Raw genomic sequence first — 16496 nt, 5'->3', positions numbered from 1 at the left:
CCCCCCCCCCCCCCCCCCCCTTTTTCTTCCTTTTTCTAATCTTCTCTTTTGAGAACGCCTGTTTTGAGAGACTACGTCTAAGTTCTACCCCGTTAGAAGAACCAAACTGATAAGCTACCTAGTCTTCTAATACATAGCCCAAATTGACATTTACCCACGTGCTCAAGGTAAACAGTACGACCAAGAGCTTCCAGTGTACGGCCTAAACGACAACGTTGCCACCACTTTTCATCAGTTCTTATCAGCGGGCGTATGTGACCCGTTTCGAGCACGTTGGAAGGCCGGTACTGCTAGTACTAGTCTTTGCAGACAGGTTGGACGGCAAGAAAGGCTGGCGCTTCGGTAGCTCGGGTAGGTACAGGTTAGTACTAACTTGGCTACACCATAGGCAGGACAAGCTGTTCAGGCTGCGCGTCAGTCACCACCACCAAGCAGCCTGACGAACCTCTCAATCATCCACATCCCGCATCCCATGTCCCATCGAGGCCAAAGTTTGGAAAAGCGTTTGCAGATCGCCGCATTCACATCACCTTATAACCGTGCATTGGATCTGCATCAGAATAACCACTTCGCGTCTTGTTTTTCACATTTTCATATTGCCAGATTACCTAGAGGCTCCAAGGCTCCATCCGGCGCCGCAACACCATTCAGCCTCATCCAGCATCGCGTGCTAGGCGGTCGAGGGCGTACACGATACATACGACAGAGGCCAAAGCATAGATCGTATGTCGGACCGAGTTGGTGACAGGTTGGACTAGCACGACAGCGCCTATCTATGACATATAGCCACTTACCAGAGGTACGCTGTTTAAAACCCCGTCGGCCTTCCCTGACCATTGTTATCCGTCAACCACCGACGCACACAGTCAACGTAAGCGTCCTCTCCTGTCCTGTCTCGGTCGCTAACGGGCTTGGAGCGGTGCCATAGTAGCATGTGCTTGGTTCCCCCGGCCTACGAGATTAATCAACAAGAGCACGCCCGACAAGACCTGAGCCATGGACCTGAACATTCAGCGCTTTCTCAATGACAAGCTATATGACAAGCGCAAGATCGGGGCACTCGAGTATGTCTTTTTTTTCCTCCCCTTCTTCATCACCGCTTTCCTCCACTTTGCCAATCCGTGGATTGATATGGCCTTGGCTCCCGGATCCGCAGGCCAGTCTTCTCACAGCATTGACCTTTTCGTGGATGCCCTTCATCGGTCGAGATCCTAGACTTACACAAGCTCGCTCTTCCAGCCTGGAGCGTACCATTCGTGAGCTGATTGCCGCCAAGGACTACGCCAAAATCGAAGCCATCCTCGACCAGCTTTGCAATGACTACGCATATGCTGTTCATCAGCCTCATGCACGCAACGGTGGCTTGATAGGCCTGGCTGCCGCCGCAATAGCACTCGGCCCAGTATGTTAACGTCTTTCCCCGTCTTGATGATATCAACTTGCCCCTTTCCCTTACTCACTCTTCCAAGCAGGAGCTTCCCAAGTACCTCGAGGTCATTGTTCCTCCCGTTCTAGCTTGCTTCACGGACCAGGATGCTCGGGTAAGATATTATGCCTGTGAGGCTATGTACAACATAGCCAAGGTGGCCAAGGGTGAAATTCTGGTCTACTTCAATTATATTTTCGATGCCCTCTGCAAAGTAAGTAACATTCCATTCGTCTATTCTTCCGCGCCATGTTACTCACATGTTTACCACGGCGCCTAGTTGGGCGCCGACTCTGAACTCTCTGTCAAAAATGGTGCCGAGCTTTTAGATCGCCTAGTCAAAGATATCGTTTCCGAATCGGCCGCGACCTATGTTTCGGTGCTGGAGCAGCCTCAGGAGTTCGACGGAGACGATAAGAACGCCAATGACGAACAGTTGGACTTGCCCACTGCATTTTCCTTGAAACGATTCATCCCCCTGCTGCGGGAGCGCATCTTCGCCCTGAACCCCTTTAGCAGAACCTTCTTGGTTGGCTGGATTACTCTGCTCGACTCGATCCCTGACCTTGAGCTCGTCACCTACCTGCCAGAATTCCTCGGTGGACTTTTGCGTTTTCTCAGTGACTCCAACCGAGACGTTCATGTTGCTACCCAGGCTTGCCTGGACAAGTTCCTGGCTGAAATCAAACGCATCGCTCAAGTCAAGAAGGGGATAACCGAGAGCAAGAGGTCTAGAGATGCAGCAAGGCAAAGCAGAAAGGACTCCATCGGTAGCGGCGGTGGCCGCTCCCTTGAGGATGGGGACGAGGTCGACTCCATAACGGCAAACGAGGAGGACGACGATGTGAGCAGCGAAGATGACTGGGTCCCCGGACAGGACGTGCAAATCAACTACAAGGCCATCCTGGAGATACTAACCGCCACTCTCGATTCGCCCCTAGGTATGTCTACCTCTCACCCTCGGACCAATCGCCAGAAGAATCTGATAGATGTTCCAGAAGAGGACGGACTTCTAGAATCGCTACGCTGGATCGTCGAATTCCTCGATATCTGCCCGGAAGAAGTATTGCCATTTACGCCCAAGATACTGGCGCACTTACTGCCGGCTATGGCTAGCGGTGTTGAGTCTATTCGCCAAGCCGCCGCCAGAGTCAATAACTCGCTGATGGACTATGTGGTTTCTCTTTCTGACGAAGCAGATCTCGTATCCGCCCCGCCGGCTCCTAGTGAGCAGCTGAACGGAAACGCGAGCAATCGGGCGTCTTTGTCTAGTTCACGAGACCTCGACCTCCGCAGTCCGACACCAGCTCAGGGAAGGCAAAACGAACGCGCCCCTACTCCGGCAGTCGCATCTCAGGCAACACCTCAGGCAATACCTCAAGCTGACCTCGACTATGTTGCTGCCGTAAACTCGCTGACACTGTTGTTCCTGAACGATCACGAGGCTACCCGTGTTGCTGCCTTGACATGGTTGATCATGCTGCACCGAAAAGCACCCAGAAAAGTGTTGGCTTTCAACGACGGGACTTTCCCAGCCTTGCTCAAGACCCTGTCCGATCCTGCGGAAGCAGTCGTTACCAAGGACTTGCAGCTTCTCTCGCAAATTTCGAGAAACAGTGAAGACGATTATTTCTCCAACTTCATGGTTAACCTACTGCAGTTATTCTCGACCGACAGGAAGCTTCTAGAGACGAGAGGCAACCTAATAATCCGTCAACTTTGCACAAGCCTCAGCGCCGAGCGGATCTACAGAACATTGGCTGATTGCATTGAAAAGGAGGAGGACGTCGAGTTCGCGAGCATAATGGTGCAAAACCTTAACAACAACCTCATCACTGCGCCTGAATTAGCGGAGTTGCGAAAGCGGCTCAGGAACCTTGAAACTAAGGTATGGCACTATGAGCGCTCTTTCTAAAGGCAAGGTACTCACAACTTGTAGGATGGCCAAACATTCTTTGTAGCGCTTTTTCGATCATGGTGTTACAATGCAGTGGCAACTTTCTCGCTCTGCCTGCTGGCACAGGCCTACGAACAGGCTTATAATCTCTTACAGATATTGTGTGTATTCCCCTAGCTCCTCGAGTATACGCTGCTGACTATTCGACAGTGCCGAGCTCGAGATGACGGTCAATATGCTCATCCAGATCGACAAGCTGGTTCAACTACTGGAGTCGCCGGTTTTCACTTGTACCTTACCTTCCAGAACCCACCCTTACACGCATTGACAGCTGGCTAACAGTGACCAGATCTTCGTTTGCAACTACTCGAGCCGGAAAAGTACCCACACTTGTATAAGTGTCTCTACGGGCTTCTGATGCTTTTACCGCAATCCTCGGCCTTTGCGGCCCTAAAAAATCGCCTCAACAGCGTCAGCTCTATCGGCTATCTTCACATTGCGCCTAGACCGTATGTCAACTCTGCCACAGGGAATGGTGTTAGCGGAGGAGGCGCCCATTTGTCTCATTCGCGACATGGCTCAGTCGCCGAGGCGTTTGCCGGCTCCCCTTCTTCACCACCCTTAGCGTCCCCAAACCGTAAAAGCACTTCAGGAATCGATACTCACATGTTGTTGACCCGCAGCACTGCTACTACGCCAAGTGCGTCCACCTTTGATCGCCCCAATCGACTTAAGGGTCGAGACGACAGCATCATCCGCTGGAATGAATTGCTAGAGAAGTTCCGATCAGTCCAGGAACGTGCCAGGCGCCTTCAACGAGGAGATGAAGACGACGCGTCATCAGCGTTGAGTGATCTTAAGATAGGAGGAGGCGAGACTGCAATGGATGCCAAGGGCACTGGGAGGGAAGGGACAGGAGGGCGAGCGCCTCCTGTTCCGGCCAAGGATCTGCCCGCGGCGGCGCCTCCAGCAAAAACCCGAACGCTTGGAAGGCCTTTTGGGAGACTCGGAGGGGCAGTGGCAGGTCGAGGCAAGCGAGCCCAGCAGTGAATGCCTTTGAATTTGATGTTCTGATCTGTTTGGTTTCACACGCTTCTTGGTCTTCGTGGCTTCGGCATGCATGCGTCCTTTCGTCGAGTTTGTCTCTGGCGCTCAGCCATTTCATTGCATTTGATAACAACTGACAAGAGCAGACACCATGCTTGCGTGTAATGTAATGGTACCCCCCGACGAGGATGCGGACATGGAAACAACGAATTGGAAAGATTACGAAAGTGAGCCTGACGTGATTACAGAAGAGAAGATGGGCTCTGGTCAGTCTGAGAGGCAAGAACAAGAAAGGGGTAGTACGAATGTTTGAGACAGGTTCACGGGCATATTGCATTATGGAGGGTGAAGAGCGTTGTCGATACTCAATAAAACTAAACGAAAAAGCCAAAGACCATGCCATTCTCCTGCGGTTACTGTCGCGAGTTTCCCGTCATTCCCTTAGTGCCGGTCTCTCTTTGCGGCGATAATCCCCCTTCGACCAATCCCTCAAATGCCTCATCCCTCCTGTTCGTCAATGACCTCAACCCCTCCCTCAGCAGCTCCAACGCCCGTCTCGCTTGCTCTATATCAGGCGGCAACCCTTCAAATGCCCGGACCTTCACATCCAATTCGTGCTTTCGCCTCAATAACTCCAAATAAGCCTCCTGCTCCCTCCGTACCTGCTCAACCGTCACCATGCCTCTTCCCTCCTCCTCACCACCACTACCACCACCATCACCCCCAACAACAGCATCCGCCAAGTTCGCCACCTTCTCCTTCAACTGCGGTAATGTCTGTCCCGCTAACATTCTGATCCGTCGCTGCACTTCCAGGTTTTCCTTGGCCAATCCCGCAGCTGGGCTGCAGCCGGGGTGCCTACGGAGCCGAACGAGTAGCTTCTCGATGGAGGCTGTGGCGCAGGTGATGTGCGAGCTGAGCAGATCCAGGCGCTGTCGGGCCTGTTCGAGATTGTTGAGCTCGGTTGATAGGGAGAGGAAAGAGGATGCGAGGTGGATGGGGTCGCCTTGGGTGATTGGGAGGGAGAGGGTTTGGGAGAGGTGAGAGAGGGAGGTTAGGGATTCTTGGCCGGCAGGTGTAAGGGAAGCGGAGAGCAAGGAGAAGATGGATTGTTTTGCTTCTTGGTAAGTTAGTGACGCTGAGGGAGAGGGAAAGGAGGGGGTGATGTCGTCTTGGGCTTGGGCAACGGTTCGGCCCAGAGATGTGGCGTTGCTGGTGTTCAGCTTCACCTGAGTGTCAGATTCCAGGTCGGCGATCTGCTGGCGCGGATCGTCGGCAGCTTCGTTGGCGGTGGCTAGGGCGAGGAGTGCCTTCAGCGTTTCGGGGTTTCGCTCGAAGGATGGCACTTTGAGATGTAGCGGGGCATATTTGGCATGAAGCCAGGAGTCGACGTAGGACCAGTCCTTGGCGGCGGAGGCGGCGGCGCGGGCAACGGAGGGGGAAAAAATCACGGGCGCGGAGGGTGGCAGGTGGGAGGACATGGTCAGGATGGTTGCGTGTATACGTAGCAAGTATTCCTTTCTCTTTTCCGGAATCCGGGAGGGAGGGTTGGCTTGGTTTCTGTTCTTTTGTTATTCTCTCCTTGTTTTCTTCAGGGGTGTGTTTGTTCTGTTGATGAGGTGTGCGCCCCTTCACAGGCAGTTCGTCTCTTCCTTCTGTTGGACCGTGTTTACAGCAACGTTCGATGTCTTGTCTCGAACTGTCCGCCGCGGAATTATCAGTCCGGTTAACTGTGGCTCGAGGGCCTTCCCACCTCCGTATGTACTACTTTCCCCGTTTGTACAGGTTTGCTTCACCAGTGGAAACCGTAGGAGCAACAATGGCCATGCGGCGAGCGAGGCAGGTTGAGTTGTCTGACACGTACAATATCACGGAAGTAAAAAAATGCCCACTATAAGAAAGCATTCGAAGGTACATATGCTTACCTACCTCTAGTTGTACGTGTAAAGGTAGATATTTATTTAGCCCCTCTCAATCGCTTGGGAAGGTCCCACTCCTCATACAGTTTAGCATACACAGTAGAGGTAGGTAGTAGCTACCTAGCTCGTCCCTGACAAAAAAAGTGGCACTTTCTCAGGGCAATAAGCGTAGCAAAAGGTGTCACCTTTTTTGTCAGGGACGAGCCTAGTAGTGGTTGCGCTGCCCGTGCGTTGTCTCATTGGTCAATATTGTGCAAGTAAACAAAAGCTGCGCTGGCCACGCAGGGTCCACTGTCGCAACGCGCTTTCACTACCTACATACACTACAGGGAGCGCTGTACCGCACCTGAACGTGAAGTGTTGGTAAATCTACCACCCGCCAATGCCATGCCATACCATGTCCCCAAGTTGTGGTTTTTGCAACCCCCATCGGTTCTTCTATTTTTTTTGAATCAATTTTTTTTTTTTTTTTTTCTTTCTTTCAACACCCTGCTTGCATCTTGTCTTTCTTTCACCAGTGAGAGCGCGTCCGGCTGCTTGTGATAGCTGAGTTGTGACAAGCAGCAGCCACATAACGAAGAACCACCACAGCACCTCGACCATCATCACTACGACCACCGCCACAACGACGACAATCAGACAATCTATGAGGAATACATACCCAGCAGAGAACACGACATTGCTACCTAGGGCCGCCTGCCGCCATAATGGTCCAGCCGGGCGTCGAGGGCCTGGGTACGCCGCGCACCGCCGTCGGTGACGCGACTTTTCTCGACCGCCAACCCGACTTCGACTTGTCCCAAGAGCTCTCCTTCCACTCGCCCTCCAAAGATGCAAACATTGCCCAGCAACTCCGGAATGGCAACCGGCCGAGCCTGTCGACACCACGGGGTACCCGCGCTCCCTTCACGAACCGGCGCAATGTCCAAGCCAACGGCAACACCAACGTGGGCGGTCCAGAATTCACACCCCTCCTCAAATCAGCCACGAGAAACAGTGCAAGGCGCCTGCCCGGCAAGGAGAACGGCCGGACGACACCGAATTTTCTGGAGAGGATCGACGAGGATATCACGCCGTTGCCCAAGCTCAACACCTCGGTTTACAGCTCCCATACACCTTTACCCAACGATGCGACCGTTTCCAGTACAGAAGTGACGACACCCATCACCATAAGGCGGCGAGGTGGCACCAAGGGTCCTCTCGACGACGGCAACCAACTGTCACTGCGTGAGCAAGAGAACGTGGTCAACAAGATTGAAAAGGAAAACTTTGGGTTGAAGCTCAAGATTCACTTCCTAGAAGAGGCGCTTCGGAAGGCAGGACCTGGCTTCAGCGAGGCTGCACTCAAGGAGAATACGGAGCTCAAGGTTGACAAGGTTACCATGCAGCGAGAACTGCAGCGTTACAAAAAGACCCTTAGCACGGCGGAGAAGGACCTCGAGAAGTATCGAGCCCAGATGATGGAAATGCAAGAGAAGGCGGCCAAGAAATTTTCAGATGGGAACCAGCGTGCCGAACTGGACCGCTTGCGCCAGTTGGTGGAGGAGAAGGAAGCCGAGATACGACGCCTTCAGCAACTGCTCGAGCAGGGCCAGGGCGAGAACGAAAAACTTGAGGAGCTACAGGAGCACATTGAGGAAGAGGCAGAGGAGTTGAGGGACAAGGCCGCTGAGTTTGAAGAACAACTAAAAGAGGCTCAGGTGCGAATCGCCGAATTGGAGGACAAGGCAGCCTCTAGCGACGTGCTACGGGAAGCCCAGGAAACCATCGAGGATCTTCAGCACGATGTTAGGCGTCTCGAGCAGCAGTTGGACGACATGAAGGACAAGGCGGAGGAGGCCCTTTCACAGAAGGACAGGGCGGAGGCGGACCTGCAAGAGCTGCAGAATGAGATGGCGAACAAGTCGGTCATTACCAAGGGCCTTTCGCGGCAGGTTGAGGAAAAGGTTGCCCGCCTACAAAGCGAACTGGAGACTGCCCGGCAAGAATGTGTGACGGTAGCACAACAGCGCGATGCGCAATCCGCCCAGGTTGAGAACCTCAAGTCGACCCTTCGCCAAGTGCAGCAGGAGCGGCAGTCACTCGAGCAAACCCGCGCATCCATGGCAGCTAGGCTGGAACGAGGGCAGGCGCAACTCGATCAGCTTTCCAGCGAAAAGCAACTTTTGCAGGAGCGTCACGATGCCATGGCAAACGAGTCCGCCTCTTTGCGACGCGAAATGTCCGGATTGCAGACTGCAGTCTCAGCGCTCGAACTTAATATGGAACGCGAACGGCAGAATGCGCTGAATATCGAACAGAACATCCGGGCACAGTACAAAGACGAGATGGACCGTCTAAACAACCATGCCCTCAGTGTCGAACAGAATCTTCGGGCTCAATACGCCGAGGAGATGAAGCGACTGAACAACGAAATCTCGGATCTCCAGGCCGAGTGCCGCGAAAAGGATAATCTGTACGATAACGACAGTGAGAAGTGGGAAGCTGAGCGTCGAAAACTCGAAGCGGAATTGAACAGGGCCCAGGAGCGGGCTTCTGGCCTCCAAGTGTCACTTGATCAGCTGCGGCAGACGGAAGGGAACCTGTCCAACAAGGAGGCAAGGCTGCAGCACGCTCTTCAGCTGGAAAATGAGCGGCACAAGAGAGAAGAGGCACTGATGAGCCGGCAAATCCAAGAACTGCAACAGAACCTTCAATCTCGTCAAGCAATGCTCGAGGACCTCCGAAAGGAAATGCGCCAAGTGCAAGACCAACATCGCCAGACCCAGCTGGATTATCAAGCGCAAACGGACAAGATTGCGGCGTTGGAGGATGAAGTAGAGGTTCTGCAAGCTGCTCTGGATGAGGAGTCTGAGAGAGCTGGCCAGGACCTCGAAAAACTACAAGAAGAATGCATGGATCTGAAACGGAAACTTGCCTCTGCCCAGGCCACATCGAGTGCTGCCAGAGTTTCGATGAATACCTCGAATTCCAATGCTCCGACGTACAGTGAAAGTCAAGCGAGTCTAAGACTCCAGCTGGCGGATGCCAACGAGAATCTAGCCCGCATCATGAAAGAGCAGAAAATGCTACAAGAACGGTACAACAATCTTGATGCCGAGGCGCGTTCACTGAGGATAAACCTATCCCACGCCACGGCAGAGCGTGACGAATTAGAGGCGGAGCTTCAACAGCATAGGGACCAAGGTCCTGACCAGGACACATTCCAACTTGACCAGGAGAAGCTTAACTTGCGCTCTGCGAAGACAAGGCTGGATAATGAAATCCGCAGGTTAAGAGAAGAAAATCGGTCCCTGCTTGAGCGACAGCGCTCGATGCAGAAATCGCTCGAAGAAGAGATTGAGAAGGCGTCTGCTGAAGAAGAGCGCCTCAACCAGGAAATTCTTCAGCTCCAAGCCAAGGTTCGCGATTCGTCATCGTCTGCGCCGGGAGAGCTGGTGACAGCTCGTCGAACTATTCGCGAACTCGAGCGCCGCATTGCAGAGCTTGAGACACAGCAGGCCACTTCTTCTCTGTTCCCTAATCTTGGCGGAGCTGAAGGCAATCATGAAATCTCCCTCCTGCAACGCGACCTCACTGCTGCAAGGAAGAAGGAGATTGAGCTTCTTCAACGCGAGGCCGCCCAAAAGGAGACTATCAAGTTGCTCAAGCGACAGATCGCTGATCTGGAGCGCAGAGTCCATGAAGCGACAATCAGCAAGCTTGCAGTGTCTCCTTTGTCCTCCCATGGCGGCGACTCCGCCCAAAAGAATGAGATCTCGGAACTTCGGCAGCAATTGACCACAGCACATCAGTCTATTTACGACTTGAAGACAGCTCTCCGCGAAGCCGAGCGCAAGGTCAGTACCTCAGCGGACGAACTTCAAAGACAATATGAAGACCTCGAAGACGAGAAGATGGAACTGGAGCAGCTTCTTGATGAGGCGCAAATTGCCGCTGAAGAGGCCCAACGGGCACATGAACAGGCCCTCAAAAAGTACAAGCAGCGGAGCGAGAAGTACAAGAGCGAACGCGATGGCCTCGTGGCGGCTTCCCTCGAGGACCAAAAGCGGCGGGCTAACAAGCTCGGCAAACACCACCCAGCTGATCTCGACAATAGCCTCTTAAGCGATGTCTCCATGTCTCTCGGCGAGCGTCGCGACCTGCACAACATGCTGAAGGAGTCACAGCTCGCTGCTGATAAGCTTGATCGCGAGGTGAGGGAGCACCGTGAGGCACTAGAGGAGATGATGGCTATAGAGGTTGCCTTGCGCAAAAAGCTCGAGCGGGCGAGAAGCGAGCGAGCTGCATACAGGGCTAGCGCAGAGAAGCTACATCGAGACGTCAAGACACTTACATACGAAAAGGAAAAGGCTGTCAGGGAGGCTGAAGTGGTGGTCAACGAAGCTGTTAAGGAGATCGCAAAGGCCAAGGGTCACGACCCAAAGGCACTGGTATATACCCCCAAGGCTAAAATTGCTGATGGGACGTTTGACACGGATACGGAAGCCATCATCCGCGCGGCCGAGGCGGCGGAAAGGAGGCACGAGAAGGAGATCAGGGGACTGGTTATGCAAATGGAGTGGATGAAGGCATGCTGGGATCGCGAAGCAAGGTTGAGAAAAGATGCAGCGTTTGCCAAGAGGTATCTGACGTTGGAGGTTCAAATTCGCGATGCTTGGTATGTCACTTTTCCCCCCTCCCCTCCTGTCCTGTTCGATGCATGAAACATTAAACTAACCTCACCACCCCCCTTCCCACAGCAACAAGGCAGATCTAGCAATCATCAACCGGATTCGCGCCGAACTAGGAGCCAACAACAACCCCTCTTCCCGCAAGGCCCTCGGTCAACTCTCTTCCATCAAAAAGACCCAACAGCAACACGGCCTCCTCACACCCCCCGCGAGTTCGAAGAAACAGCAACCAAGGCCGCGCCCTGGAAAACTCCTCAAGATGGCACTTACGGCCGTCCGATTCGTTGTCCGGATGCGAATCGAGGCCAAGAAGTTTGCAGAAAACGACAAAGTGCGCCAGCGCCTTGCCGATTGTGTGGAGCAGATGGAGCGCGAAGATCGAATCCGTCAAATGCGCGATCAGTGGAGGGCGAAGCGGGCCGGGCCCTTGGGTTCTTCGAGTGGTGGTGGAGGTGATGGCAAGGGCGGCGGTCATCATGGCCATGGCCATGACCATGACATTATTGGGAAGGGAAAAGGGAAGCAGAAGAGTAGTGGTGGTAGCAGCAAAAGGGATCTCCTAATGATGAGGGGGGCTGCTATCTGATCATGGTCATGACAACGTACTCCAATCACCGAATCACTGGGTTTGATGTTAGTCGAAGGGAAAAGATGAGAGAAGAAACGTCAGAACCTACGGAAAGTTCATGGAAAGGCCTTGGTAGACAAAGAGGAGTTTGGTTATGGGAGACATCACGGCGTCATGGTTATGGAATAGTAACAGCAATGCATGACAAGGACTTCTTTGAGTGACACCCCTCTGACTTAATTTACGTATATCCTGTTGGCTGCTGTTTTGTTAGGTCTCACCGCGGTCTTTCTTGTTGTTTGTGTGAATATCCTGGCATCTCTCCTGTTTCGCCTCTCGCCGTCTATCCTTTCTCTTTTCATTTGTACCTGCTAAGTGGATAAGGGATGTTTATACTTAGTACATGTGCAGGGGGGGATGGCCAGCGTCTTTGAGATGTCTGATTGACAGCGGAACTGTATAGTAACTTAGGCGGCATGCGCTGGATTGACAGACCCCTCGGCCTTCGTCTTAAGATGTAGATACTGACCCAAAGGCCTTATAGTCCAACTGTCGTGAGGACCAGCTATATATAACCACCAACTCACCTTACAGGCGCTATAGGGTTTTCTCTTTTCTCCTAGTTCTAGCCTATCGACTTGACTGCCAATCAATCACCAAATCTGCATGGATAGATGCATGATGGCTGTGCCTCAATATCAACTTTCACGCGTTGTCCCCGATTTTCTTTCTTTCTTTTTTTTTTCTTTTTTTTTTTTTTTCCGTGTACACTTAAACGAGGGGTGTACTGACGGAAAGGGAACACAAACGAGGCAGGTCAAACCTGCTGGTGTATAGAAGCAGACGTGATGGGAGAGACTCAATCAACAATTCTTGTTTAAACTGGGCCAGTATTCTGATTTTAGCTCTACAAAATCGTACCCCTACTTGTTTCGTGTGCCCAATATGTTCGTCACACGTTCAATGACGCCGCGGTGGAATTGTGTGCCCTTTGCAATTATTCCGACACCGCACACCCTAAGAAGAAGACTCGATATTTTGACTTTCAATTTCCCAGCGCTTTCGTACCTCATAATTTCGTCGCCCCTTTCAACCATGATTTCCAGTCCGAAAACCCAAATTCGACACCACTGGCGAACAAGCCAGCAGAAGAAGAAAAGTAAGAAAACAGGTATGGTAAAAAAGGTACCCAACACCAATGGTGTAGACAAACAACTCCATACAATTTTGCACCTTTTTTTTTTTCTTGGTCGGTCATAATGAAGCATCCGCTAGGGTTACGAATCCCCTTTGTCCTCTTCATCGGCCCTTACCCAGCCTGTGTCAATCGACGTCGCCTTCCAGCTTTGCGGCCCTTTGGGGTTCCTTACGACCACTGACGGAGGTGAGAAAGGACTGGTGAAGAGGACTATGAAGAGTCTAGGCCATGAAAACGATACAAAACTCCGAAGCTCCAGGCAAAACTCAGACCAGGACCTGCAAGTTTTTCAGGTCTCAATAATAACAGTGTAAGAAATACCAAAAAAAAAAAAGAAGAAAAAAGTCGAGAAAGGGAAGCACTCGCTGGCGCGCCCAACAGGTATCGTAGCGAACCGACAAAGGAGGACGGACTATGCTACTACGAGGGTAGATGACCCAACATGTGACGTAATGGTATTTTTCGTGAATAAAAAAAGGGGGGGTATTGGACCTTAGCAAAAAACAAACCAAGAGAAGACCAAAAAAAAAAAAAAAAAATTCGTAAACATCAAGACTGTTCATCAAACGTGAGATGCCTCCGTGAAACGCTGAGCGGCGTCTTCCAAGGCTTCTGCGCCGGACTAGGCGTCATGTGAACGAAATCAGAAAAGTCGAAGCCAAGGCCAGGAGTATTGGGGAACGGATTTCCGCCCCCAGGTGTGGTCATCATGGACGAGGGCAACGCCAACCTGTTGCTGCTCAGAAGGCCCAAGTGCTTGGGTGGTGGGGTCGATGGCGGCTCCATCAGGAAGTGGTGGTTGTGGGTAACATGATTGTTACTGTCGAATCGTCTCTTGGTCGGACGGGCAGGAGATGGCGAGGCTGCCAGATATAGAAGCAAATCCGCACCCTCCTCGTTTGTCTTTTCTCGGGTTTGCTGGCCTCCCATCGACATATTGGTCCCCAGAGGCCTTCGAATGGTGGGCAAGGGTGGTTTGTTTTCCTTCTTTCTTCCGCCGAGAACATTGCGAGTGCGCATCGGCGGCGTCCTTGGCGGCGATACCCGCACGTGAGAGCGTGCAAACGAGTGTACGGGGGGATCGTCTTCATCGTCCGAGGGATTGGCACCGTAGCCAGGCGAGGCCAGAACATTGGTCATTTGTCTCGAGGTATCAAACAAGGCCACGTTGGGGCCCGTTGAGGTAGTAAAATGCCGTTGTCGCTGGGGTTTCATGGGCGATGACTGAGTCAAGTCGTGGTGGTCTTTCCACGATGAGTGGCTGCCATACGTGAAAGAACGGTGAGCGGTGGGTGACTGGCGGAACCTCTTGCTCGGACTCGACATGTTTGGGTCGTACTCGAAGGATGCCAGATACGAGCGCTTGCGATGACCCGAGCTGCCGTTGCTGGATCCGATGGCATCAGAGAAGACGGGAGCCTTAAGTGGTGAGCTCATCAGGGCTCGCGTAGGATATGGAAGATCGGAAGCGCTGGAGGAGGAGTCGGACAAGATATCACCATCGAGGAGCCTGCTTCGACGCAGCTCCTTTTCGAATCTGGGCTCGATACTGTCGAGGGTAAGGTCTTCGAGGCCATGTTTTGTCTTGAACTGAGCTAGGGCAAGGCGGTTCTGAAGTCTTCTGACCATCTGACGGGAAAGAACGGTTACCAACTAGCCTGCTTGGAGCTTGTCATGCGGTGGAAAGCAAGGATGGAAGAGCGGAAGAAGTTGGACGACGACATACCCTACTGATTTCAACCCTCTTGAGCACCCTATCGGCCACGACCTCTATCTCATGCTGTTTCTTCGACGGCGACGACATGGTCCTCGAATCGGAAATGGCCATGCACGATGCGGAGTGCCGTCTCTCGCGGAGAAGTGACGCTGCAGTGTTTGTTTGGCGAGCAATTGCAGGTGGGACTTTACAAAGAGATTGCAGGTCTGGGGATGATGGTCAGTGGTCCCTGGTGAGGGAGGACTGACTGGCGCCTAGCTCAACGCAATGGCAGGGCAGCTTAACACGGACACATGGAAGATGCAGGCAGGAGCTGTGCAACGCAACCGCACCAATCGGGCTGCCAGTGGTCTTAGTAAACGGCCTCAGTGGAGGATCCGGCGGGAGCTTGGTAAGGGAGTGCCTGGCGGACGTCGAAGGGTCGAGCGCGAGGTGCGAGATGATCGGTGGTGCCCTCTCGTGGCTGCCGCGAAGCTATGTCGTTTGCAATGGATAGATCGGAGAGCTGATGTCAAACTGATAGACTTGGGCCTTTACTTTCCCCCCAAAAGTGAAAGGTCTTGCATCAGTCTATCAGGGAGGCTGCGCCGAAAGAAGCGGGAAGTGAGGAATTTGGTTGTTGGTAGGCAAGGGATCAGTTCGATCCAATGTCCAGGCCAACAGCGTGATGGAAGGGAAGAGAACGAGACGGGACGGAGTTGTTTACCATCCATGTCAAGTTCAAGATTCGATACTCAGCTTGCTTAATTGGTGCCCTGTGTCCGCCACCCCCATTGCCCAGTGGCCAGTGCGCTGGGCCATGACCAATAGAGACTACCACTATATCTTTAAAAGCCGTACAAACAGATACAGAAAAGTGTAAAATGTTTCTACAGTACTTTCTACCTTTGCTATTCTGATCATAGTTACAGATGAAGGCTACTTTCTTATGTTAGAGGTTCAAAGAGGTTTCAAGCTATGGCTGAAAAATCAAACTAACAGACTACCTAGTATTACATTGCATAGGGCTATCAACGGTGGATTAAGAAGTTAGGTGACCGAGCACCAACCTAAGACTTACGTGTATAAACTATGTGTCTTGGTAGATATCTCAGTCAGTGACATGACAGCCGAATGCTGTCTTGCTCTACCCCGGCTGCTTGAGAATTGTAAATTCTATGACGTACAGATTCAGGCCAGGACAATCGCCCCTGTAGTCTGAAGATAAATATTCGAGTCATCTTTATCCGTGACAGGTTACATTTCTCTTCATCATCATCGGACTGCCGCAACAACGTGGAAGACCCGACCTGACACTCTCGGGTTGCACAATAAATGACTTGTGAAAGAGAGCTTAGGATAGGAATCGGGAAGGAGTATCCTTGAAGCAAAAAAGAAAAAGATAAAAAGAACACCAGGGCCAAGACAAGGTAGCGGGTGAACAATAGAAATAGGAGTCGCGGATATGGCCAGTTATAAGAATCTGGAGGGCGCGGAGGCTGACGAAATGCTCCGGATCCCAGTATCAATTCTGGATGCGGACTGTCTGTGCTCGGCAGCCAGCTGGCCCTAGCTACACCTGCATTCCGTGCCCAATTTCCGGTCCGCAGTTGGCGCCCGAGCTGTTGCCGATCGGCCAGGCCTCAGCGTGAAACGGAACCGCAACGGCGGAATTACGAGTCTCTTTGATGACCTGGATCAGATAGACTGGGGTTTGTTGAGGGACGGGCAAAGGTAGATTCCATGGCAAGATATGATTGTTCTCTTTTCTCGGTTGTACGGATATGGAGTACAATATCTCGAGCCAAACTATCGTCAGTATTTACGCCCTTTGAGGACCAAGACCAACACTGTCATGCCCAACCATACACATATATACTTGGGTGGGCGCGGCACAGGAACTCCTGATGCTTTGCAGTATACCCGGAGGTAGAGGTTTTCACGGTAGCCCGGATCCGTTTTCCTGAATGCTGCCTCTTGACCTTACGTACATAAAACGACTGGGTAGTGTACTACTCCAAAAACGGCCTGTGAGCCATGTATGTACACTACAGTCACTGGCTCTGATAGCC

General features: G+C 52.4%; 4 protein-coding genes across 4 annotated transcripts; 2 read left to right on the top strand and 2 right to left on the bottom strand.

The window, feature by feature from the left end:
• Positions 1 to 670: 670 nt before the first annotated feature.
• Positions 671 to 4408, top strand: NEUTE1DRAFT_123939 (uncharacterized protein; the record flags this gene model as incomplete). The annotated part of the gene is made up of 10 exons (XM_009855056.1): positions 671 to 799; positions 929 to 1064; positions 1240 to 1402; positions 1473 to 1640; positions 1707 to 2367; positions 2443 to 3314; positions 3366 to 3484; positions 3534 to 3613; positions 3673 to 3832; positions 4007 to 4408. The coding sequence occupies 9 exons, from the start codon at positions 997 to 999 to the stop codon at positions 4371 to 4373; spliced, it is 2658 nt and encodes an 885-aa protein (XP_009853358.1).
• A 113-nt stretch (positions 4409 to 4521) lies between these two features.
• Positions 4522 to 4683, top strand: NEUTE1DRAFT_102961 (uncharacterized protein; the record flags this gene model as incomplete). The annotated part of the gene is made up of 1 exon (XM_009855055.1): positions 4522 to 4683. One exon carries the CDS (start codon positions 4522 to 4524, stop codon positions 4681 to 4683), a length of 162 nt encoding a protein of 53 aa, XP_009853357.1.
• Positions 4684 to 4713: 30 nt separating this feature from the next.
• Positions 4714 to 5851, bottom strand: NEUTE1DRAFT_85950 (uncharacterized protein; the record flags this gene model as incomplete). Its single annotated transcript, XM_009855054.1, has 2 exons — positions 4714 to 5062; positions 5102 to 5851. 2 exons carry the CDS (start codon positions 5849 to 5851, stop codon positions 4784 to 4786), a joined length of 1029 nt encoding a protein of 342 aa, XP_009853356.1.
• A 7426-nt stretch (positions 5852 to 13277) lies between these two features.
• NEUTE1DRAFT_85944 (uncharacterized protein) lies at positions 13278 to 14532 on the bottom strand (the record flags this gene model as incomplete). The annotated part of the gene is made up of 2 exons (XM_009855053.1): positions 13278 to 14357; positions 14455 to 14532. 2 exons carry the CDS (start codon positions 14530 to 14532, stop codon positions 13278 to 13280), a joined length of 1158 nt encoding a protein of 385 aa, XP_009853355.1.
• Between the last annotated feature and the right edge of the window lie 1964 nt (positions 14533 to 16496).

Source organism: Neurospora tetrasperma (genome assembly GCF_000213175.1).
Source record: "Neurospora tetrasperma FGSC 2508 unplaced genomic scaffold NEUTE1scaffold_5, whole genome shotgun sequence".
NCBI classification, from domain to species: domain Eukaryota; kingdom Fungi; phylum Ascomycota; class Sordariomycetes; order Sordariales; family Sordariaceae; genus Neurospora; species Neurospora tetrasperma.
This window is presented reverse-complemented; position numbering and strand designations above follow the sequence as displayed.